The sequence below is a fragment of the Anabrus simplex genome, chromosome 1, assembly GCF_040414725.1.
Source record: "Anabrus simplex isolate iqAnaSimp1 chromosome 1, ASM4041472v1, whole genome shotgun sequence".
Classification (NCBI taxonomy): Eukaryota; Metazoa; Arthropoda; class Insecta; order Orthoptera; family Tettigoniidae; genus Anabrus; species Anabrus simplex.
Window position 1 is genome coordinate 1442046768 of NC_090265.1, and position 26982 is coordinate 1442073749.

Below are 26982 nucleotides of genomic sequence, written 5' to 3' on the forward strand. Positions count from 1 at the left end.
GTCTATTTTAATGTGTTTTTTAATAGTCATTTGCATGATATATTATTGAATTTTAAGGCAATGTCTTATTCTACAATGACCTATCATCTTTCATTTTAACGAAAATAAGGCATTGCGAATTAGATCCACTGATAATTTTAATTTCACCATCATTATGGATCTTCATTTGTTGTAAATTCTAGTCAATGGATACATTTTAAAGTTTTAATTGTATCATGTCATCCATCTCGTACCATTAGGGACTGATGACCTTAGATGTTAGGCCCCTTTAAACAACAAGCATCATCATCATCATCATCATCAATTACTCCATTATTTCACACCTGCTTTATAACAAAAGAATTCTTAAATAAGCTATTCCAGAAGTTTGGTTAGGCCTAAGTTTATATAAAGCTTTTTACAAGCCTGTGAGTCCTACTTTGCACCAGAAAACACAAATCAAAATATGTGCTTAACTATCATATAACATCTCTATTTTAAGTACATTATATTCCACTTCCTGTATTTTCATGGTTCATGGTGTGGGTTACTGTAATCATGTCCTAGTTTGTGAACCAAGGACAATGACTGAGTAGCTTGATAAGTGGCCCTGAGAGTCGAGATACCAGTTGCTATGGAACGGGAGCAGGCATCTTTGACCTATTCTGAGTCATGACCCTCCTAATGCTCAGGAGGCTGGGATTAAACAATCCAACATGGTCTCTAACTACCGTTAGAGGAGAGGTTCTCACTGGAACTATGTGTAAGTAAGGGCAGCATCCTGCTTCACAGAATTTTCACCGAGCACACTCAGAACATTTTACCATTTTAAAATGGCATTGTAATTGTCCGTATTAACTCTAATTCAACCTTGATACAGAGATAGTTTCAACTTTTCAGTACTTACTTATCACATAGAAATAATACACGGTATATGTCTTTTTTTTTAGTACATGTTTTGTCTCTTATTCGAGACATCCTCAGCTGAAAATACATTCAAAAACATCACACAGATATTAAGAAATAGGTTGCAACACTAAAAAAAAGTTTAAAATATTGAACATGAATATACAGTATGCTTGTTGTGAGTGTAATGTCTTCTTCTTCTTCTGAAGTACTTTTTGTCCTTGGCACTGTTTAATAATGTAGTGGAGTGTGCTTTCTTAATTTGAGGCTTCTATTGTAAGCTCTGTTGCTGTACGTTTTAAATGTTTTAGCATTACCCAATCATCTGACATGTCCTACAGGCGCTACACCAGACGCAGTTGAAGCTACCGTAAGATTATTATAATTGTAGCGCACAACCTTGATACAATATTTAAAAATTAAGAGGGTTCCTCCTATTCAATACAAAGATATTTATTAATGTGAAAGAATCACATATCGTTCAAATGAGGTACTAGTTTCGGCACCAGATATGTGCCATCATCAGCCACAAGTTATGTTCTGTTAGCTGGTGGTAATTACCATATTTATCTTTTTTACAGAGATGATACTCAGGAAGTAGAGCATTTTCCACTCAGTTCTGGCATATGGTGCCTGTACTTTTATGGCCTTTCTCCTGCAGCTTTTCCAACAATCAAAAGAATCTAAAATAATTATCGAAGGACAAGTTGAGTTTGGTACCTTTTGTTATTTCTATTTACTCGCCTCGGCTATCTGGTTCAAGAAGAACCTTACCAGGGAGTGGCTACTGGAAATGCAATACCAGAATTAGGATTTGGTGGCTCAGTTATTTCAGAAATAAATTTTGCACAGGGGTAATATTATTATTATTATTATTATTATTATTATTATTATTATTATTATTATTATTATTATTATTATTATTATTATTATTATTAAAGTGATTTTATTGTGGTAAAATTAGAGCTCCTGGCCCTTTCTTACACTTAACTACATCATGTATGTATATGAGCACCTAATTTACAACATAAATTTTACAATTTAAGAATTTCAACATTTTACATTTTAATATATGTATACTAACAGTATAAAAGCTGAAATGACTTAACCATTTTAAACTTTGTCTTAGATTTAGCTTCTCTAAAGTCATCGGGGAGTTCATCCCACCAGCTCACGGCCGTGAACGATCTGTTGTAGGTTTTGGTTCATTGTACAGGAATTTCTAGTGTACAGCCTGACCGGGTATTGAACATAATGGTGTGAACTAAGCTAGCAAAGTATGGTGGACATGTAAGGAGGAATATTTTCAGAAAGCACTTGATACACCAAAGTAGTCGCATGGAGTTTGTCTGTCATTCAGTTGTAACCAAGATAAATGTTACAGGAGGGGATATGTGGGCATATGGACATATGTCGAAAGCATACCAGATGCTTTTTTTTAATTTTTAATTTTGGGCACATTGCAGTCTCATGCCTTGCTCATTATTTATATCAATAAAAACTGTATCACGTTGTTCAAGAAGTGGAAACAAAAGTGACACGAATGCGTGCAAAAAGATATTCGTCACATGTTGCGACCAGTTTAATGTTTTGCTCATAGCCACACCAAGATTCATAACTGTTTCACAATATGTAATAATGGTATTGTTCAGTGCTGCAAGAGGAATATCGTATTGTTTTAAGGTGTGTACATTTATCATAGTACTGATGATTATTGCTTGCATTTTAAGAGGATTAATTTAGAGGTTGTTATTCGAGGCATATTTACTTAGAAGACTTAAATCTAAATCTCTGTTAACTTGTCATACAGCACTCTGAATGTTATCATCTCTTGAGTGGTAGTAGATCAGCAGATCATCAGTATAAAGATGATACTTGCAGTGTGTAATTGATTTGGCAACATAATCTATGTAAATTGCAAATAGCAGTGGTCCAAGTTCAGACCCTTGGTGGATGCCCAGGGAGGGGAAGGGGGTGTTGTTAAGCTGCACAGATCTGTCATTATTTACTGGTGAGACAGTGCAGTGATTTGTGAGGTACGAATTAAAAAAGACCGAGCTCGATAGCTGCAGTCGCTTAAGTGCGGCCAGTATCCAGTAATCGGGAGATAGTGAGTTCGAACCCCACTGTCGGCAGTCCTGAAGATTGTTTTCCATGGTTTCCCATTTTCACACCAGGCAAATGCTGGGGCTGTACCTTAATTAAGGCCGCGGCCGCTTCCTCCCTCTCCTAGGCCTTTCCTATCCCATCGTCGCCATAAGACATATCTGTGTCAGTGCGACGTAAAGCAAATAGAAAAAAAAAAGGATTAGAAAAGTTTATTGCTGTCTAGCTGAAATTTAATGAGTCCAATTTCAAAAGTAGCAGTTGAGGAACAACAGTTGCAAAAGCATTAGAAAAGTAAAGTAGAACCAGTACAGTCACTTATCGAGTGTCCTTTGCGTGTCGGTTGTCATCGGTTATTTTCAATAAGGCAGTCGTGCTGTGTCCTTTCTTGAAACCAGATTGGGAGGGGGGTGGGAGAATGGATATAGGGCAATAATCCGATGGTAAACTAGGTGAATTCTTAGGAATTGGAATGACGATATACTTCAACATAGTTGTGAATACTCCTTGTATGACACGCTGATTAAGTATGTGTGTCAGAATTGATAATACTGCACCAATCACCAAGCTAGAATATAATACACAGAGGAGCTATCACGCTGCCATCTTTGAAGATACTTGAACTAGCGACTGCCATGTCTTAAATGTACCTCATTAGGCAGAGTGGTGTGTAAACGAGTGCTGAACTGAACGGGAACGTGAGATACTTTCACATAGATGTTATTCATTAGGTATAACGGTAAGAGATGATTTGAGTTGATGGTGAAAATATCGGATGGAATGCATAACTATTTGATGTAAGTTTTCCTGAAACGGAGGTTCCCTACAGAATCACAATGTACTGTAATTTAAACAGAAGAAATAGTTTGTTTTGTCTTGAAGCAATATATTGTTGAGAATGATTAAATCAATTATTGTTTACTCACAAAGACTTAAGAGATATCCATACATCTCCAATATATATTGTCCCCTTCAAATTTGGCCTACAATAAGTTATTGTGTCTGCGAGTGCAAGGCTATTATTTTATTAGCACGGGCAATATTTTTCAATCCTGTGTTACAGAGACATTCTCATTTGTACGGAACCGGTCTTGCCAGCGAGGGAGCGAACAAAGACTTCCAGATTCCCTATGGGAATCAACATCTATCATCTGATGGCCAAGCAGGCATCAATTTTTGATAATGAGACAAAGTCTCTCGTAGTGCATTGGCACTGCCGGTGGCTACAATTAGCCTACGCAATGGCCTCCACGGTATGCACTAGCCAGCGTCTTGGTAGGTGTGCTAGGTACCAACTGATGAGCCCAGCCTAGCACACGGGCGAAACGCTGGCAACCAGGAATGAGTTAGCGGGAAAATTTATAATGTCCAATAAAGGACCATTTATATTGGTATTATAAATTTACTCATTCGGAACAAAGACTTTCAGATTCCCTATGGGAATCAACATCTATCATCTGATGGCCAAGCAGGCATCAATTTTTGATAATGAGACAAAGTCTCTCATAGTGCATTGGCACTGCCGGTGGCTACAATTAGCCTACGCAGTGGCCTCCACGGTATGCACTAGCCAGCGTCTTGGTAGGTGTGCTAGGTACAAACTGATGAGCCCAGCCTAGCACACGAGGGCGAAATGCTGGCAACCAGGAATGAGTTACCGGGAAAAAAATTTAGATTTTTTTTTTTCGGAAGTCGTGTGGGACAGATTACGGCATGTTTTGTTACGCCGGATTTCTACAAAAAAATTCTTCTTGTATGATTTAAGGCGTGTTAGTGTCATCTGGCATATTGTCGAACCCTATTTTACGCGAATTTGAGATCTAGCATATCTAATAATAATAATAATAATAATAATAAATTTTCACCTCGGGTTAAATGAATGAATAAGGGTCATGAATTTAAATATTGCTTGATCTTGTGTGTAAGATGTTAATGTATGCTCAATTAGGATGAATATGAGCTTGGAATATAGCAGAATCTTGACGGATAATTTACTGTATTTTATTGACTTGTGAATCCACTTATTGAATTTTTATTTGAAGAATACGTGTTGTTAGACGTAATTTCTTCAAGTGATGCACGTGGTAATTGATAGACGTGGAGTTAAGTAATAATAATGTCGTGACTCATGAACCATGAAAGCGAATGCTAATATTTGACCTGTACTATGTGCGTTTCTGTAGACAACAGTTTTTCCAGATATCAACCGCTGATGTTATCATGACCAACGTTGTAAAGTTCATCATCTTTAACCAAGTGATCATCCAGACTTCATCACACTTACGAGGGACGTAAATGGATTTTTCTACCCGATACTGTCATCGAGAGAATTCAGATGTCTAGAATAAAAGTCAAATATAATATTCAAAGTCTAGAATTCGTTGTAAATAATTCTCGTGTACCTTAGTGTGAATGCTGTGTGTGTGTGATAGTAATTTCATTGAAATGTGATATTTTTCTTTGACTGTGGTTTTTACCCGGCCACATGTTCATTACGTTGGGTCCTGGTTATCAGCATCGTTGTTTGAGTTGATCTAACTTTTTGAGAGTTGAACCTTTAGTAAATTTTATTTTGAAATTAAGTTGAGATGAGTTCAGGCTATCAGACAGTAATGAATAAGAAAGAATTATTTCACACCAGTGGACGAGGTTCACCATTTTTTTAAAGCCTACAATGCTAAAAATTTCTCAAGGTGTCAGATGCTCAATATTGACGTCACGTTTTTTTCAATCGAATATTAAAGAAAGTTTTATGGGAATAATTATTGTACAAGCACAATTTGATGAAATTAAGTCAGATGGAGACATCTTTGAGTAATATTTCCGATAAAAATTTGATTTCTTTATTTTTTCAATTTAATGGAGATGACGTTTAATTCAGTACTTTAAAAGAGTAAAGTTTTCCTTTGAGATAATGAATGTAGACATGAATAGATCTGGCATTTAGACGTTTGAGGCTAATATGAATCAGACAGGATTTTTTCTTTCACTTGTAAATAATGACATTATTGAGAGGAGGTCCTACCATGGAAAAAATTTTTTTGTGTGTTTTGTTGAGCCAGAAGTAGGCTAATATCCGTCTGTATATTTGCAGAATTAATGACGTCAAGGCTATTGGAGGAATTAAATGCTGTATGTGAATGAACTGGCGGAGAAGAGAAAAATAATTGGCCATCAAGATTTGTTTAATTTAATTTGTTATTGTTTGAGTGCTAGTTAATAATAATAATAATAATAATAATAATAATAATAATAATAAATGTCAAAAACCTGTTGTGGTTTTTTTTGGTATTATTGTCGCTAGTCCTTGTCTCTTTCCGTGCCTTCAAAAATAAGCAAAGCCAGACAACGAACGGTCCACCCGTGAAACACTCGTTCTCCGGCTGAGCAAACCCGGTAAGAAGGGGGCAATATCAACATACAAAAGAATGCTGCCTGCTGTCATTTCTTGATGGATACAGTACTTTTGCATCCATCTCTTGGCACAGGCCAGAGCAAAGTGTAGCTTCCACTGAAGTCCCCGTCTCATCCATGGCTGTGACAATATGGAAGCTGCTGGGGTATGGATGGTGCTGATTAATGACATTCAGAGCACAACTAGTGTGTCCGAGTGTCATGAAAGGTGTTGCTCATAAGGTTAGTTGTGCTACAAAAGCACTGTCTGGCCCAGTGAGGAAAGCAATGGCAAACTACCTCACTCCTCATCTTGCCTAGTGTGCCTCATTTTGGTACTGCCATTGGTTTTTGTGGTTTCCCTATAACTGCATACCCTTTGGTGATGCTATTTGAGGATCCAACCAACCTCTGAGCTGATGACCTAACAGGCACAGACAAAGGAATGTATGCCTACGGAACAAAATTACAGATTAGAATGCGTATCTACATGGCCAAGAAAATTACTTCAATTGAATGAATATACATTTCAAACGTAACCTTTCTGCATGAACATTTTTATTACATAGACTGGAAACAAAATTTACATAATTTACATTCATATGCACATAAACTGATATGTATTTTCTAGCTCTGTTTCATTGTGCCATGAAAAGCATTAATTTTGTGTACATCTGCCTCATGGTTTCTCTTTTCAGTTCTTGCGTAATACCTCGATATCTGTCAGTATCTGTGGTGCGTTCTAATTTAAATTACTGCTTTAAGATCAGTTTTTTTATGCTGGCGTAATGGGATTCCTCACTGAACTCGACACTGTAGCGGTAAATAAATGGTCGTTACTGAAAAACAACTGTCCTGCAACTGACAGAAGAACTTAAGTCTGTAACTTTTTTAACATAAAGTTTGTTATCTTCGCGACAGTGACTTTTTCCTGAATATTTTTTTCTGCCACGTAGACTACCAATCTCACGTCATGAGCTGGATAAAGACTATATTTCACATCTTTCTAGGCAATAAGTTCATTCTTCTTTTCGGAATGCTGAGCAATCATACGTAGATAAAGTCGTCGTACTTTACTTTACCAGATTAGGACTTTCTTCTGTAAGAGTAGAGAGTGCAGTGGGACTCTTGCCTGGAGGTATGTTAAGAAATGTATATAGTGAAAATAATTTTTATTGATGGTTTGTAGATGTTTATAGTTTGCCTTTGTAAACGGCAAACATGAGTTGGTCTCGTCAACTGATATATTTTTTTTTGGTGGTTTTTAGTTGTCTGTATATTTGCCTTTTGTAAGTGGCAAACACGAGTTGGTCTCGTCAACTGATTTTTTTTGTTGGTGGTTTTAAGTTGTCTGTATATATGCCCTTTGTAAACAGCGAACAGGAGTTGGTCTCATCAAGTGATGATTATTGTGGTATTTGTTATATATATCTTTTATTATTTTGGGAGTAAAGTTATGGAATGAAATTTGCACTGAATCTTTCATCAGTGGAGTAAGGATGAACCTGGCATGCTACCCAACTTCAATTTCGGGGGTATATAGCAACAGGTAAGGTTATAAAGTAAGTCTGAAGCTTCGTCAGCCTGATGACCGTCTCCTTGGGAGAGGGAGTTGCTTGTTGCTCTACGGAGTTAATTATTCCTGCACTTGTTTTGCAGGTGGTGCCCATTCTTGTTATTTATTCTTATTTTAGTCACCATTTATCCATTTGATAATTTCAATAGCTTGTAGTTGTTACAATTGGCGCCACAACGTGAGGTCGAACAATATCCAGACTTGTTATATGACCTCCATAGGCACATTTGGTCCAGTGTTTTAGTGAGCTTGTGTTAGGAGTTACGTATTGGTGTGTTGTCATGTTTTGAGTGGTATGTTTATCAGTGGAGCATGAATACTAGTGAGAATAATAGTAATGTTAAAAATTTGAGAAGAAGAGTAGTGTATAAAGGAAGTATGTCCGTTAATGATCAGGAGAGCAGCTCTGACACAAGCACACAAAGTTTTGTTGAAAGTAGTTGTCTGAGTGAAAATATGTCTATGGAAAAAGTGTATGGAATTGTATTGGGGGGTGAAGGGAAAGGTAGTGAGCAAAATCAAAGTAACATGGGGGGTAATAAAGAGTTTATGAAGTTAGTATTAGAGCAGTTGGCCAAATTGAGTGATCAAGGGAATAATTTGAGTAGTAAAATTAGTAATCAGGGGAAGGAATTAAGTGATAAAATTGAGATTCAACAGAAGGAGTTGCATAGTTTTGGCAAGATGCTTACAGAGAAAATGGAACAGAAATTTTCAAGCATTAGCAGAGAATTGCAGTGTGTTAAGGTTAATACGGAAGGGAGGTTTGAACTGTTGGAAGAGAAGGTTATGAAGGTGGATGCGATTAAAATAAGGCAGGAGGTTTTAGAGAGTAAAGTTGAAGGCCAAATCACTCAATTCCAAAACCAACATGTTCAGATGGAGAAGGACCAAAATTAATTTAGATCATTCCTTGAGGAGAAAGTGGAACAATTAAATTAGAATCTAGCGGGTTCCACCTTTTTCAATACAAAATACAATGTTGTTGGATGGTATTTACAACATTATTTATTACAGAACATGTTTCGGTGCTCAATTTTTGACACCATCATCAGCTGCTCAGAGTGTGCGAAAAAACTTGGCAATCTAAACATTAAACAACATATTGTCATACGTAACTCCTTAAAATACATATATACAAACAATAGAATATTGCACTAGTTAAATCCTAAAACATCTACAGTAAATTATGCTATATTAAAACTCTAATATGTAACAAGAGAATTCGTGTAAGTCATAAATATAAAATTTCATAAAATTTCTCGTCTGTTTCATGAGTTGTCTTCACATTCCTTAATGTCTGTGATTTTGTACTATTGTACTATCGAATTTAAATGAGAACTTAAGCTTGAGGATTTAAAATTGTATGCAGTCCATTTGATGTTAAAATGTTCATTTCATGTATATAATAACCACTTAGATGGATTAAAAGCTCGTTATATACAATATGATTGTTAAAACTGGGCCGTCTTCTTAAATTTATTAAGTACAAAAAACTTCGTATTTTTAATGCTGTATGCGTGGTTGGAACTGTAATTTCATTTGTCCTACAGTTGTTAGGCGGACATGTCTTCTCAGTTCAATAGAACCCTCTAAAGCTGTGTAATTCACGTGACGTTTAATGAGAAAGTGGAAAGCGTGAAGTCTAGTGTGACGGAAGAAATTCGAGGAATGAGAATGAATGTGGACACAAGAATTAAGGAAACGAAAGAGAAAACTGAAACGTTAGAGCAGGAATTAACTAATTTAAAGTCGAAGGGGGTAAACATGACCGAGGTAGCACAGCAGATTGAGGTGGTCAAGGAAGTTGAGTTGCCATGGTTCAATAATAGGCAATTAGGTCCTATGGAATTTCTCAAGGTAGTTAAACAAAGATCTGGGAAAGGGCTGTCGGATGGTATCACTCAGTGGGATACCGTAGAGGTTAAGATTTCTGAGGCTCTTATGGGGGAGGCCAAACTCTGGTATGATGTAAACAGGGAAACGATTACTTGCTTGAGTGAATTTGAGGTAGCCTTTAAGGCCAAATTTTGGAAGAATGATATTCAAAGGAAAACCAAAGACAAAATTAATTTTGGCAAATATAGGACTCAGGGAGTGGGGGAGCATGACTCAATACTTCTTGGAGCATGTGTTACTAAATCAGAGCCTGAACTTAAATTCATCAGAACAGGATATAGTGAGAAGGATCTTGGGACATTTTTCTGAAGAAGTTCAGTTGGCAGCATGCATGCAAAGAATTGAAACTATTAAGGACATGGAACAGCTGTTAGAGAGGTTCGATTCCTTAAGTTTCTGCTAGGAATAGTGACAGTCATTCCAATATCCACCAGAATGGTGGACAGAGACAGAACGGTCCAGGAGAGTGCCATCGGTACCCTGACCAAAACAATCGAGGTGCCAACCACAGAGGTCAAGACCCAGGTAGGAACAACCGTGGTTATGGCAGAGGTTCTGAGTCCCGCAGCTATTTGGAAAATCGGGACAGGGATGAACAAGGATCACATGGGAACCATAATCCAAATCAAGAGGATCAACCACCAAGGAGAAATTTTAACGCTTAAGGGACGGGCGAGATAGGTCAGGCGACTTGTCCCTAAACGAAGATGCTGTTGTAACATGTGCTATGAAGGAAATTAACTATCAAATAGACGTTCAAGACAATCTGATTAATGACCACATTGCTGACAAGGGTAATTTAAGTAACATGCCCATTAATCCCATTATTGAATTCTTTATTGAAGAGGAGAAGGTGAAAATGCTTTTGGATACAGGTAGCCAGAAGTCCTGTATTAATAGTAGATTCTACAAGGAGTTGAAGTGTAAAGGAGTTGAGTTTGAGGAGATTCCTGTGTCTAATGTATATGTGATTTCTGCTGTTGGTAATAAGTTGCAAAGAATCAAGAGCCAAGTCCTTGTTAAAATGAGTATTGAGGAGGTAGTGATTGAACAGATATGCTTGGTGGTTCCAAATTTAATTTATTCAGTTATCTTGGGTTCAGACTTGCTGAGTATGAGTAAGTGTAAATTAGATTATCTGCATGCTGAAGTAAGTTTGCAGACAGGGGAAGATCTGAAATCAGTTAGGCTGGCCTACTGTGTGACAGAGAACCAATTTGCATATGAGATGTGTCGTATTCAGGTGGTGAAAGAGAACAACTTGTCTTTGTCGAGAGAGCGAGACTTTGGAGAACATTGTGATGATTCGGAGAGAGAAGATGGAAGTATCCCTGATGGGAAGGGGAACTTTAAGAGTAGGTGAGGAGGTGTTACTAAAGATTCCACACATTTCATCTGCAGACAATAAGAAAATTTACAAGTTTTTTAAATTGTATCAGGGACCTTACACAGTAGGTAAGAAAGTTGACAAGTGTGCTTATCACCTGTTGAACGATAAAGGTGACATGATTGGTACATACAACATTCACAATCTTAAGAGGTATGTAAGGTGAAGTATTTTAAGTTCAGATGTTCTGTGTATGTTAAGAACAATGTGTGAATTTTCTTTGAAATCTTGAGTGAATTTGACAGGCTGTGTAGACTTCTGTACTGAAAAGACTGATTTGCTCAGATGTATTGCAAATAAATCTTCACAGATCAAGGAGAGGTATTGTAACTGTACGAATGTACGATCCCCAAATTTTTAGGTTAGGAAATTTTCGTAATATACTGTAGTACTGGGACAGTGGGACTGGGACACAGTGTTGGAGGAGGAGTGGTGGAAAGGCCGAAGAAAGTGGAGAGGAACCATATTTGCCCCTACCCGGCTACAGCTGGATAAAGGGAAATGATGATGACTGTACTTTGTAATATTGAAGTCATGTAAATCATGTAATTTTGTTCATTTATATGTAAAAACATAATATAAGAAGAATTTGTAGTAGGGAATTTTGTATATATGTAACTTTAATTGGTGTAAGTGTCTGTACATGGCATGGCAGTGTAGGTTGCTCAAGAATTGTGCAACACGGAAAACAGTGGCTATATCGGGAAGGACGGTTGAAGTCAGTTGAAAGTGTTGCAACATAGTGGCTTGGAAACCCGTGGTACGGCAGGTAGTATAGGCTGAAGATTTGAGTTTATCAGTGTGAATGAACGTGAGTGGGCGTTTGATGTCACATCAGACGCACGATAGCCAAAACGCGGGCTTTGTTTTAAGCAAGGTTGGGTTGACTGAGTGACGTGTGAAGAAGTGCCTGTGAGAGCGTTGCTACCAGTAAACTTTTCAGGACGCTATAACCACGTGTAGCAAGCCTATGTAAGTATGTACGTGTGTGCGGTAAGTCATTCTAATTCTGATTATGATTCTGTTTGTGTTTCTCATTCGGAACGGTGCGCGGGAGCTACATACTTTGCGCAGTTTCCTATGCGATGTTCTATTGTTCTTGAGTATCCATTATGGAATGAGCACTGTATAATCACAGATGCTAACGAGTTTCCGGCTTTCCGATGGCCGTTCTGTAAAAGACGCTACTCAGTGTTTGTTACTCAAACTCTGAATAATAATTAGGCCTATACTATAATTCTTCTATAAGATCATGTACAGTGGATGTGGGGTGGTGCATACTGAATCTACATTATAATTATATGCCCTCGCGGGCCATTTTGTAGAGCTTGAACAGCTCTACATTTCTTGGTAAAGGAATTCGTCGTCGGCCGAGTATGCAGTTTCAGTTGGAGACACGTGAGGCGACGCACTAACCTGTGCGGCAATCGGGAAGGACTCAAGACGTTGATGAAGAAGTGTGTAAATAAGGTTAGGGATGCTCTTTGTAAAGAAGGTTGCATCAGTACATACAGAAAGTTGTCGTACTTTACTTTACCAGATTAGGACTTTCTTCTGTAACAGTAGAGAGTGCAGTGGGACTCTTACCTGGAGGTATGTTAAGAAATGTATATAGTGAAAATAATTTTTATTCATGGTTTGTAGATGTTTGTAGTTTGCCTTTGTAAACGGCAAACATGAGTTGGTCTCGTCAATTGATTTGTGGTTTTTAGTTGTCTGTATATTTGCACTTTGTAAGCGGCAAACACGAGTTGGTCTCGTCAACTGATTTTTTTTGTTGGTGGTTTTTAGTTGTCTGTATATTTGCCCTTTGTAAGCGGCAAACATGAGTTCTTAAAAGAAATAAGTTTCATAATGATAGATCCGTATTGAACTGTGATTACAATAGAGTAAAATAATATATTATTATTGGTCCACCTTTTCAATACAAAATGAAAATTTGGATGAGTTATTATTTTTCATATATCTCTACTCAACTTCCCACTTGGTATGTACCTTTAAAGAGACTGTACTTATGTTTACATTGTTTATGTTTTCTTCGATCTTTGACTTACTTCAGGCTGATGATGACCTATTACTAGGTCGAAACTAGTCCCTATGTAATTTTCATTTTGTATTGAAAAGGTGGACCAATAATAATATATTATTTTACTCTATTGTAAACATGAGTTCGTCTCGTCAACTGATTTTTTTTTTTTTTTTTTTTTTTTTGTTGGTGGTTTTTAGTCGTCTGTATATTTGCCCTTTGTAAACAGTGAACAGGAGTTGGTCTCATCAAGTGATGATTATTGTGGTACTGTATTTGTTTTTTTTATTTTTTTATTTATTATTATTTTGGGAATAAAGTCATGGAATGAAACTTGCACTAAATCTTTTATCAGTGGAGTAAGGATGAACCTGACATGCTACCCAACTTCAATTTCAGGGGTAAATAGCAACAGGTAAGATTATAAAGTAAGTCTGGAGCTTCGTCAGCCTGATAACCGTCACCTTGGGAGAGGGAGTTGCTCGTTGCTCTACAGAGTTAATTATTCCTGCAATTGTTTTGCAGGTGGCGCCCATTCTTGTTATTTATACTTATTTTAGTCACCATTTATCCTTTTGATAATTTCAATAGCTTGTAGATGTTACAGGTGTGGTTGGTATAGAACCGCTTTGTACTTTCAACTTTTCTAACGTGAGCATCATTGTCACAGAAACCATAAGTAGTAACTTGCTTTCGTGTGCAACATACCCTGTTATGCTGATTAATCTTTCATTTCACCATAACAGTCTTATTCTGTTGCTTTTATTGACCCACAAACAATGCAGTAAATTAGTTCTCTTAATGCCACTACATCATTTTCGCAACATGCTATGGAATTACTGAGGAAATAAAAAAGATCAGTGATACAGTCCCTCAACAAGTGAACCCAGCACACAGTGCAGTACTGTGTAACCAAGTGCACCAATTCAAACATGCGAACTTAAATGCTTTCTGTAGGTCATATAAGTTAATTTCTGAAAGAAATGTTTTGGCCATTGTGTTATTCTCGATTCATTTAACTTTTATGCAAAAGTCGCGCAAAATCCATGATTAAAAATGGTAATTCTAAATTCCCATGGAGGGAATTAGATATTTTTCCACCAATAGAGCATATCAAAAATCAGATCAAAAATTAGATGTTGGCTTTTCAGGCGTTTGCTCTATTAACCAGCATTTCGTCTTAGGTCCGACACTAGACTCGTCAGAGTGGGATGTGTCAGACCCTACCCACTGATGCTGGGGTGTATGCAGGTGAACTTATCAGAAGCCTCTTATGTGGCACAGTCTGACAACTGCATACGGGAGATAAAACTCCACAATGGAATTAATGCCCGCCTAGCAATTCCAAATGGTAATTCTAAATTCCCATGGAGGGAATTAGATATTTTTCCACCAATAGAGCATATCAAAAATCAGATCAAAAATTAGATGTTGGCTTTTCAGGCGTTTGCTCTATTAACCAGCATTTCGTCTTAGGTCCGACACTAGACTCGTCAGAGTGGGATGTGTCAGACCCTACCCACTGATGCTGGGGTGTATGCAGGTGAACTTATCAGAAGCCTCTTATGTGGCACAGTCTGACAACTGCATACGGGAGATAAAACTCCACAATGGAATTAATGCCCGCCTAGCAATTCCAAATGGTAATTCTAAATTCCCATGGAGGGAATTAGATATTTTTCCACCAATAGAGCATATCAAAAATCAGATCAAAAATTAGATGTTGGCTTTTCAGGCGTTTGCTCTATTAACCAGCATTTCGTCTTAGGTCCGACACTAGACTCGTCAGAGTGGGATGTGTCAGACCCTACCCACTGATGCTGGGGTGTATGCAGGTGAACTTATCAGAAGCCTCTTATGTGGCACAGTCTGACAACTGCATACGGGAGATAAAACTCCACAATGGAATTAATGCCCGCCTAGCAATTCCAAATGGTAATTCTAAATTCCCATGGAGGGAATTAGATATTTTTCCACCAATAGAGCATATCAAAAATTAGATGTTGGCTTTTCAGGCGTTTGCTCTATTAACCAGCATTTCGTCTTAGGTCCGACACTAGACTCGTCAGAGTGGGATGTGTCAGACCCTACCCACTGATGCTGGGGTGTATGCAGGTGAACTTATCAGAAGCCTCTTATGTGGCACAGTCTGACAACTGCATACGGGAGATAAAACTCCACAATGGAATTAATGCCCGCCTAGCAATTCCAAATGGTAATTCTAAATTCCCATGGAGGGAATTAGATATTTTTCCACCAAGACGAAATGCTGGTTAATAGAGCAAACGCCTGAAAAGCCAACATCTAATTTTTGATCTGATTTTTGATATGCTCTATTGGTGGAAAAATATCTAATTCCCTCCATGGGAATTTAGAATTACCATTTGGAATTGCTAGGCGGGCATTAATTCCATTGTGGAGTTTTATCTCCCGTATGCAGTTGTCAGACTGTGCCACATAAGAGGCTTCTGATAAGTTCACCTGCATACACCCCAGCATCAGTGGGTAGGGTCTGACACATCCCACTCTGACGAGTCTAGTGTCGGACCTAAGACGAAATGCTGGTTAATAGAGCAAACGCCTGAAAAGCCAACATCTAATTTTTGATCTGATTTTTGATATGCTCTATTGGTGGAAAAATATCTAATTCCCTCCATGGGAATTTAGAATTACCATTTGGAATTGCTAGGCGGGCATTAATTCCATTGTGGAGTTTTATCTCCCGTATGCAGTTGTCAGACTGTGCCACATAAGAGGCTTCTGATAAGTTCACCTGCATACACCCCAGCATCAGTGGGTAGGGTCTGACACATCCCACTCTGACGAGTCTAGTGTCGGACCTAAGACGAAATGCTGGTTAATAGAGCAAACGCCTGAAAAGCCAACATCTAATTTTTGATCTGATTTTTGATATGCTCTATTGGTGGAAAAATATCTAATTCCCTCCATGGGAATTTAGAATTACCATTTGGAATTGCTAGGCGGGCATTAATTCCATTGTGGAGTTTTATCTCCCGTATGCAGTTGTCAGACTGTGCCACATAAGAGGCTTCTGATAAGTTCACCTGCATACACCCCAGCATCAGTGGGTAGGGTCTGACACATCCCACTCTGACGAGTCTAGTGTCGGACCTAAGACGAAATGCTGGTTAATAGAGCAAACGCCTGAAAAGCCAACATCTAATTTTTGATCTGATTTTTGATATGCTCTATTGGTGGAAAAATATCTAATTCCCTCCATGGGAATTTAGAATTACCATTTGGAATTGCTAGGCGGGCATTAATTCCATTGTGGAGTTTTATCTCCCGTATGCAGTTGTCAGACTGTGCCACATAAGAGGCTTCTGATAAGTTCACCTGCATACACCCCAGCATCAGTGGGTAGGGTCTGACACATCCCACTCTGACGAGTCTAGTGTCGGACCTAAGACGAAATGCTGGTTAATAGAGCAAACGCCTGAAAAGCCAACATCTAATTTTTGATCTGAAATCCATGATTACCCGATATGAGCTCTTCCCTTGTTAGTGAAATTCAGATCTTTCACTAAGTCATTTAGTAGGACTGACTGACCGATCAGGACTTCTTTTGTAGCTTCTGGGCTATAGTTTGGATCAGAGACAATGGATGGTTTGAGTACTTCATCTACATGTCCATCTGCTTCAGTGGTGTCATCTAACTGTGAAGGCGGGTTAGAGATTGGGAGTTCAGGTCCATGTGGTATGGGTTTTATGGCATATTTGACATTAGGGTATGCAGTATAGGATTTTATTATTTTAGAATCTCCCCTAGTTTTTGAAATAACAGTTTTCTGCATGGCTAGTTGGTTCACACCAGACCATTGGCACCATGAAACATTGTGAAAATTATACCACTCATCCAATTAATAAGACTGGAATAACACATGATGCAGCTCATACAAGGAGCCCACTCTTTGTTTTTTGCAGGGAATACAAAGGCAGATCAAATGTAAATGGGAATTTGAATGTACTGCTGCTGTTAGTAATTCTGTGGTGGGGCTTTGGGGTTGTCTGGAGAATAATGAATAATGGTGGAGAGCTGGGCTGCTTCAGTACGCCATGCGTGAGCAAGAGGTGCAAACATCTGTTGCTTAACGCATCATTATCAAATTTCTCGCAAAAGAGGGCACCAAACCTTCCAAAATTTTGAGACGGCTCCGCGCACAGTTTGGGGAAGAAAAACTTTTCCAGACTCGAGTGTATGAGTGTGCTAAGAAATTGTTGGCAGGAAAAGAAGCTGTGGAAAATGAACCTCATGAAGGGAGACCGCAGACAAGCATCACTGCAGACGACATTGTTGTCATTCCTGACATTATTGGTGAAGCAAATAAAAATTTTGCATATTGTTTTAGCCATAGGAATAAGTTACGAAAGTGTTCAAACCATGATCCGAGATTAACTCCATTTCGGAAAATTGTCTGCCAGGTGGGTTCCTTGTCTTCTTAACCAGGAACAAAAACTTTACTTCATAAGTTATGAATTTCATTATGGTCTGTATTGACAGTTGATCACTATGGCATGAAACACTTGGCACTTGTGTACATAATTTGTCATTATGTTTTAGGACAACCTATTGATAAGTATTTAGGCAATTGCCATTGTGTGTATAATTTTGTCCTGATTTTTTGTCAACCTATGGAGATGTAATCCCCATGACGATTGTTATTAGATTCCCATTGATTTAATTATCTACAAGAACTGATGATGACTCCAAGGGAGTCGAAACCGGTCTTCACTTAATAAATTTCAAATATTTTTACATTGTGTTGAAAGGTGGAACATCCCTCAAACTCTATTATATTAGTTATACGTTGTGCCCGTTCGCATCTCGTAGCTAGACCATTTACAAAATGGCGGCGTAGGAAGGTATGGCCCATGCGATCTATTAGAGGCAATGAACTTCTCATTAATGTGGCATATAGAAGACCATGCACGTCTCGGAATAGACCAATTTGGACAGTAGAGGGTCAATTGGATTGTTTTACAAAAAAATATAGCAGCGGAGTAATTGTTAAAAAAAACTTTACTCTAAAAAATTTTCATCAGTAGAAGAAGAACGCAACTCCAAGCCAAGCTTCACATCTTAAGATTATTCAAGATTTCTGAAGAAGATATTGACTATTTCATGATCGACGTTCAAAACAGACGAAATAATTCGCCGGCGCACAGTATAAGAAGAGCCGAGATATTACAAAAATAAGTAAAGTACGGTGAGCTACATCTGACTTGGATCCCGTGAGCAACCATTCTGCGATTGGCGAAGAAGGACTCACTGTATCAGAGGACCGATAACTTCGTACGGGCAGAAAATTATCCCTGTTGAATTTATAGAAGAACAAAAGTACATTTCGAATTCTGGAGAAAAAGGCTGTTACATAAATTAATATATATACGGAGAACTTATTTCCGACTGAAGAAAATTTCATCCCTAAGAGTAAGAAATAGAACAATCGATTGGGATAGATCATTAAAGGAATGGAATATATCATGACTGATTTCTCCGCAGAAAGAATTTTCTTTGCTGTCTGCAGAATTGGAATGATGACTGCTTGCTAAATCTACAAGATGGACTGAACTGGGGAAAGGTACCTTCCCAACCAGACGACCAGCCGATGATGGGAAGGCAACGGCCAACCAGACGACCAGCCGATGATGGGAAGGCGACACCCAACCAGTCGACCAGCCGATGAGGAAGTAGGCAACGGCCAACCAGACGACCAGCCGATGACCGGGAAGGCGATGTCCAACCTGAGATCCGGATCCTAACAGAGGGTCTAACCACATCCAAGCAATGGAGCGACAACCGGACCAAATATAACATCTAATGAGCTAAGTCTTTACATTTTCGAGTAGAGTAGTTTCTTTCAATCTACACCCGCACTCTGACTCTGGCATGTGCTGATTAATTGGTGATATTTATGAATTAATTAAGAACGTGTGTGAATTATAAAGTGAAGTGTGAGATATTTAAGGCTATAACATAAGATGGCAGTGTAGAATTAGAGTTCTATTATATCATATACATGCTACCGCACTTGCTCACAAATAGTAGAAACTAGCATGAGTAAGTGAAAGAAGTGTTTCTTGTGAAGATCTGATAGCAATGAGTCTATACAAGTCGTGAAACTTTGATTGATCTCGTATTAGTTGTACAGTGATTACGTCACGATTTACCTGCGCGGCAGACATGAATATATTTAAGTTACGTACTCATTACTTTATAGAAAGAGGGCAGTGAACTTCGGCTGCTGTTAAAATATAAGAGGTTATTGAAATGCGTTCATAATAAGGCAATTCTAAGATGCTTGGCATAGAGCTTTAAGAGTAATCGGCGATATGTGTACGGTAATAAGTATGCCAGTGGTGTGATAATGTATATTGAAATGGTGTTATAATATGGTTATTTCTCGGAGGATATTAAGGAATATTTGAAATGCAGATGTTTGTTTATGTGCTGCGGTATGAAAAAGAATTGTTATTTGCTGAGGAAACGTTACGTTAGATTAACATGAGGTGAGTTCTGAGTCACATAGAAAGAGTACGTTAAAAGAGTGCACATCGCGCAGATGACCCATTTTAAGGTAAGATTGACATGTACTATGGTAGAATTGTGATTCGTGACAGTTTTATCTGACATTGGTAAATGCTGTGTAGCATATACGAGAGAGTTCATTAACATATGGTTTAACTATGCTCATGGCCAAGTCTACTTATGATATTCTTTGATGCGGTGACATATTTCAATATGAATGCGTATTAATTTCATTCTGTACTGACCATATGAGTTGAGTAGCTCACATACATGAGAGATATTGAGTAATAGGAGATAGCTAAAGCACATCGAGCCGATGGTGGAGGTGTGTGTAGATCGGAAACTACCTAAACAGTTAGATAGATGATTTCTTTCTTTTAACGCAGAGATGATTTGAGTTGAAGTTCTTAAAGAATATAATGAGTAGGAAAATGGTAAGCTAGGAGCCGTATGTCGTAGGCTCTAGGGAGGTATTGTCTTAGCCCGTGAGTTGTTATTTAAGCGTATTCAAGAAGAAGGACCAAATAATCAGAGTTCAGATTTATGAATGCAAACTTAAGAGAGCAGTTTTATGATCTCATACTCACACTAGAGTTTATTTCGGAGACATATAACCAAAGATATGCTCAGATTTATGTTCACAATCTGACTTTAACCCATTTAATTATTATTACGCTTCATTCTAGCAAACTAAGCGTTTTTATCACACAGAATTGACTTAAATGTGGTGAGAATAATTGTAATTATCGTGACAGTATTCACATCAACAGACAGAAGTATTTAAATGGAGACTGTGATTGCTCAGTGATCTATTGAATATAATTAGAGTAATTTGAGCTCATTTCGGAACATGATTACGAATATAGATATAATTAATGAGTGTGAACTTGAACATTGAATGAGAATGAGCACGAATAGGAAGAGTACGAATGAGTGTAAATAGTTTAAAAATCTCAATTATTTTACTTTTATTTGAGCCAGCGCTGACTCTGATCCCTTATACATACAGATTATCAAGCTTATACTACCCAGAATCCACATCAACTTTTTATTGAACGTTATTTTATTCCAATAAATCTTGTTATATTATTTTTCTAGAAAGTGTCTGTGTTATGAATTCTTTTTGGTAACACCTAGTTTATAAGTTAGCTGGTAAGTTAAGTAGACATAAGTAACTGAAGGATTTGATGAATGAAAGAGATTCTTTTTGAAGTTTTCTGCCGTTGGTACTTACTCGAGCGAATAGGTTCCCCAGTGATACGTGTCTCAGCAGACCGAGTCTCTTCCGAAACCACGTTAAAAACAAACATATGGAAAATCTCAGATTTTATGAGCGATAGATAGAATACCCTGAGAAGAAATTGAGCCACCGGGAGAATAGTATGCTGACTGCCTGACAGCGGGCAAAACGTCAACACGGAAATGAAAATCATAACCCATAATTGCTAAATCTGCGTGTGACTTAAGACCAGCTTGAGAACCATGCCAAGAAATCAGCATCAAACACAAACACACCGTTGCTTTCAGCCTGTGTTACCAGAATCAAAGGTGTGAGATATCGAACTATTTCTTTCAAATTATTTATCAATATGACCTGCTCTCTAACGCTTATACCCAGTTCATGTTGTTTCTGACCACCCCGTATAGCAAGGGAGGTACCTTAAAAACCCCTTTAATGAGTGCTTACTGTATGTCTAATTATAAACATTTGATTGAATTGCTCCTATGATAATCTTTCACCCCATTTCACCTTACTGTACGCTAATTGGAAGACAGCAAACAACTTTTTATTCAATATGCTCTCTGTGTTAATGGTCTGAAATGCATAGAAAATCCAAATCACGATGAAAATTTGTCTAAAGCAAACTAAAAATTGTATATACAGTATAAAAGATTGTAATGTAAATATTAATAATTATTTTGAGCAATACCGCTTTATCACTTCAAGTAATGTTAAAATATTGTGCTTGAATCTTCCAGACACATCTGTTATGCCATTACTTAACAGTCCGCTGTTTGCTTGAGGCGCGGGAACTGTCGGAGGCTCTTCAAGTGTTGATCACTGCGGAACAGGAAGGTACTTTTCTGTATTCGTCAGGAATTGACGACTTAAATACTGACACTCCTGACAGCAACTTCAATCATGTAAGTATATTTTTAGGTTTGCACTTTGAAGTTATGTTTAACCCGCCAGTGGTCGCTATATGAGCAAAATGCTCATGGTCATTGAAAATCATCTGCTCTTTTATACAGCATGTAGTTTCGAACTTGAGCCCTGATGTACTTACGCACTGCAGTTTTGAAAGAAGGATGGATGCATTGAAACACGCATCTGTGATCTTGAGAAGGGGCGGGGGAATTCATCAGCGACCGTCGACGGTGAGCATTTTGCTTCACGCGCGACCAGTCACGTTGACACTAATTTCTGTGTATATTATAGTTTTGCTATTGTTGTAAGTTGTTTCATAGTTCAAACAGTTCTTTGCAACTTATTGTATTAATGTATTTTGTAATTAGTGCGTGACGATGGCCAGAAGTCGTGACATTTTAGCTTGGTTTGATGAAATTCGTAGTGATCAACTAGAGGGCGAAAACAGTGACTCGGACTGTGAACACTGTGAACGTAAAATGGATACTGGACCATCCGAGGCAGAAGATCGTGCTGATGGAACCATACCTGGAGAGCAGTCTGTAGCTGGCAAACAACAAATGTTCGAGCTAAATATGCCGGGCTGAGTGGCTCAGGCGGTTAAGACGCAGGCCTTCTAACCCCAACTTAGTAGGTTCGATCCTGGCTCAGTCCGGTGGTATTTGAAGGTGCTCAAATACGACAGCCCCGTGTCGGTAGATTTACTGGCACGTAAAAGAACTCCTGCGGGACTAAATTCCGGCACCTCGGCATCTCCGAAAACCTTAAAAAGTAGTTAGTGGGACGTAAAGCAAATAACATTATTATTATCGAGCTAAATGAAACTTTCGTGTTTAGTGACAATATTTATATAGGGAAAGATAGGGTGACAAAGTGGGGCAGACATCCACCAAGAAGAAATCCACGCGCACTTACTTGTGCTACAAATATAGTGACTTATCCTCCTTGTGTAAAAGGCATTGCAAAAGACGCAAACACTATTTTTAAAAAGCTGGAAATTGTTTTTTCCTGATACAGTTATAACCATTTGAGAGTTATTACTATTTATAATTTTTAGTGATCTTTATAACAATTTGAGATATATTCTTATGTTAATTTAATGTGTTAATACATTTACGCTTGAAATCTGTTGGTATTTATTATGTAAACACGTCATATCATACCGTGAGCATTTTGCTCAACGCGCGACCACTCGCGTTATTTTCATCTTAGCGACCACTGGTGGGTTAAAAAATAAAAAGGAAAGAAATAGTAAGAATGTAAGTATGAAGAATGAGATTTCCACCTAATCAATACTTTATTACAAAATGTTTGAAGTTATCTACATTGAAACAGTACCAGTTTCGACATGTAACAAGGTCATCATCAGCTGTTGGTGAACCTGCTTAATAGCGATAGTACATAAAACATTACTAAAACTAATTTAACAAGAATGCCTTATTCTAATATAATATTACTTAAGATATATATATATGGTACAATGTGGGGCTTAGACTCATTGGAGTTCCATTCAAAAATCTGTGCTGTTGCCAACATTATGTCAAACAATATACATATGTACATATGGTGCAATAAAGTGCTTGGCTTAATGGAGTTCCTTGAATGCCACACACTCCAAAAATTGTATAACAGAGGTTGAAAATACAGTTCCTATAGAATAGAGGATCACTGAGGTTTCGGTGTTAAGTTGAAACGTCTTTGCAGCATGTCGGCACTGAGACCAACCATTGTGAATACACAATCAAGGTGCTTTGTTGGGCCGCAATTTTGCGGGGAGCGTAATCGACTGAGGTTCTGTAGGTTGTTCATTCTTATTGTATGATGTTGCTGATAAATACTAATTTCCAAGTTCCTTGTTGAGGCATGTCATGCTATGGATGAAGTTTTGAAATTAAAGAAAGGTTGATAGAGTCCCCTCTTCACACTTGCATTTGTGCTCAGGTAAATTCAAAATCTGAGAAAGAAAAAGGAAGTGGAATTACAATAACTGATAGAGAGTTAATGGTTTGTACGGACAATGAAGCTGATAGATTATAGTAAGAATGTTATTAACGGACTACTTAACCTGTAGGCAATGTATTCTCATCTGAAACAAGGTTAATGCTCAGTCTTCTCTCTCAAACACTTAGGTAGATATGGGCCACGGTAACTGTACAACCATGTGACATCAAAGGCCATTGCTACGACTGATCACAAAAATAATCAGTTAAGATTTCAGCGGTACACATGAGCACTCACAGCCGCCTGCTGTCTTGCCTCTCTAAATACTCTCCATACGTTCTGTTCCCACTGTCTTCCACCACATACGGCTGCCTATAGCCGAGTTATATCGGAAGGAGAGTTATTTCTCGGACATAATTTGGAATATTGTAATAACAAGATTTGTTTATTAACATATGACTAAACAATAATTAATGGTTGTAACAAAACATTACTCAATACACACAAATTAATCCTGAATCCAAGGTTATCATCATCACCATTACATTAAAACTAGTCAAGAACAGAACTTATTCTTAACACATTCTGGCATTCATTTACTGTTCATGGCATGACAGAGAAAATCTAGCACAAAATGTGAATAACCAAACAGAAGATAAAAATTGTGCGAAACTTATTCGAACCTCCAAACATAATGAATAATTTAAAGTGTATAGATATACCTAAAAACAGTAAGCCTGCCAGTTTGAATGTTATACAGTCAGCCCCCTTATTTTCAACATCAATGCCTTCACGTTTAGTTTTTATGACAGAGCGCTCAGACACTCCCATTGCTTTTGAAATTCTTGCTAGAGCTGACTGCATTGCATTCTTTTCCCATGAACTTCACCACTTTATAAATTATCTGCCTCGCTTGTACATGCAGCTTCTTGTTTTTTACTTTTATGTTTACAGGTCGCATTGTCTTCCATATAATTAATATCGCAGTCACTAAATCTGTTTACCAAACCTACACTGAATGGCTATACTTCTTACCCTATCACTTATCATAACATAATAAGAGAAGAACTTCGTACTTTGTCCAGGTTAGCTATAAATAGGTGTATTTAAAATTATTTTCTGGTCACACTCTTCGGCCATGAATTATTTGGAGGTTCGATCGGTCATGTGCGAGAGAATGACAGTAATTTCCAATGTGACAACACTTCGATCGACTCCATTTGAAACTTGAAGGTGTAAGTTTCAAAATACCTGCTGCAGTTGAAACCTGTAGATGCCAGTCCACTTCCTGGATTTTAATTTTGTCTTCATTAATCGGCTATTTCACAACTTTTCAGTATCGATAACTATACCACAAGACGTACCACGCTAGTAAACTTCACACAATTATATTCCTAATCCAAACATAGGTTATCACGCAACAAATATTTGTTATATAAATACAGCCTACCTATTTTTCTTTCGGCTACAAATTAACCATTTATTAATATTTTCTATTAGTAAAACAGAATGAACAAATTTACAGTGTGTTAAGCGAGAAATTGCCATAACGAGGAACGCACTAAGGAGGTTTCACTGTATTTCCTCGTGTCTGGTTAAATACTGGAAAGGCTATTCCCATGCAAATTTATAGCAAAAAGGTTATCATTACTGGCACTTGAAATGTGTTTTCATGAGACATATGAGGTTAAGTTGGGTTACGTGACACTGTTGAATACAAAAACTGAAGCATTTGCCATAGAACCTACTGGGGTGATACCACTCTAATTTTTCAGAATGAAATTGAACATACTTGTTCATGTAGTCTCAGAATTTAAAAAAAAAATAACTAACGAGTAAACCGTAATATGACAGTATGCAAAAACGCAAGTTGTGAACAAACTGCCGTTGCATACTATCTTCTTTTACGTCACGCCGAGACAGATAGGTCGTATGGCGACAGTGGAATTGAAAAGAGCAAGGAGTGATTAGGAAGTAACCTTGATTAAGGTACAGCCCCAGCATTTGCCTAGTGTGAAAATGAGAAATCTCAGAAAACCATCTTCAACGTTGCTGACAGTGGGGTTCGAATCTACTATCTACTGAATGCAAGTTGAGAGCTACGTGAGCCAAACTGTGCAGCCACTTGCTTGCTTTCCTTATTTTAAAATACAGTAAAATACAGATATTGATAACAGCGAAAGATTTATGTTATATCCAATTTTTCATAAAAGTCTGCTGTAAACCTCATGTGCATTAAAATGTTTAATAACCCTCTTGTCCGAAATATGAGGCTTCAGCTGGCATTTGTTTTAGAAAGGTCTTTATTGGCATAGTTAAGGCCATTAGGCCTTCTCTTACACTAACCAATTATTATACATTAGAATCAAAGTTAACACTACCATAATTAACATTAAGAAAAGCACGTTTAAACACAAAATATTTTTTTACAGAAATAAAATTCTACGTCAGTGAGACATAAACTACTTACTTACAATAATAATAGCTAGTGATAATAAAGTAATAGCACGGTCAATGAAAGATCAGAAACACACAGTTGATTTGTATCCTGCTGTACCTCTTAATGTTCTTTTAAATGACCCTGTGGTTGGTATTCCTCTGATGTTATCTGGTAAACTGTTCCATTCTCATGTGGCAAACACAGAAAATGAATTGTTATATGCGACAGTTCGATGGGGAGGAATGACGAGCAGGTTTATTGTTTGAGCCCTTATATCTCTGTTGTGAACATTTGAGAAGTAATGGAAACGCAAAAAGAGGTAAGATGGGAAAGATGTAGTAAGAACTCGGTGGAGGACAGACAAAGTATGTTGGTTACGACGAATATGAACCCGCAATCACTTTAGTTCTAGGAAAGATGATGACCTTAGTCATATTTTCTTAACTGGCATATATGTCTCACACATGCATTTTGAGCACAATATGACTAATACATGGTTTCCCTGTAAATATGTATTATAAATTCGTATAACCTCAAATACGTATTGTGTATAAGTTTAACCTCAAAATCTGTATAGTCGAAAGCTGTAGAAAAACTCTATAATGTTCGTATATTAGGTGTATTCTACTA

The 26982-nt window shown here is 37.6% G+C and overlaps 1 protein-coding gene across 4 annotated transcripts in view; it reads left to right on the forward strand.

Moving 5' to 3' along the window:
* Nucleotides 1–26982, forward strand: part of Cdc16 (cell division cycle protein 16) — a 300876-nt gene that overhangs the window by 38999 nt on the left and 234895 nt on the right. For all 4 annotated transcript variants that reach the window (XM_067137914.2, XM_067137918.2, XM_067137916.2 and 1 more), the window contains exon 3: nt 21803–21967. In XM_067137914.2, the coding sequence (XP_066994015.2) occupies nt 21803–21967 (165 nt within the window). The remainder of the gene's footprint in view (nt 1–21802; nt 21968–26982) is intronic.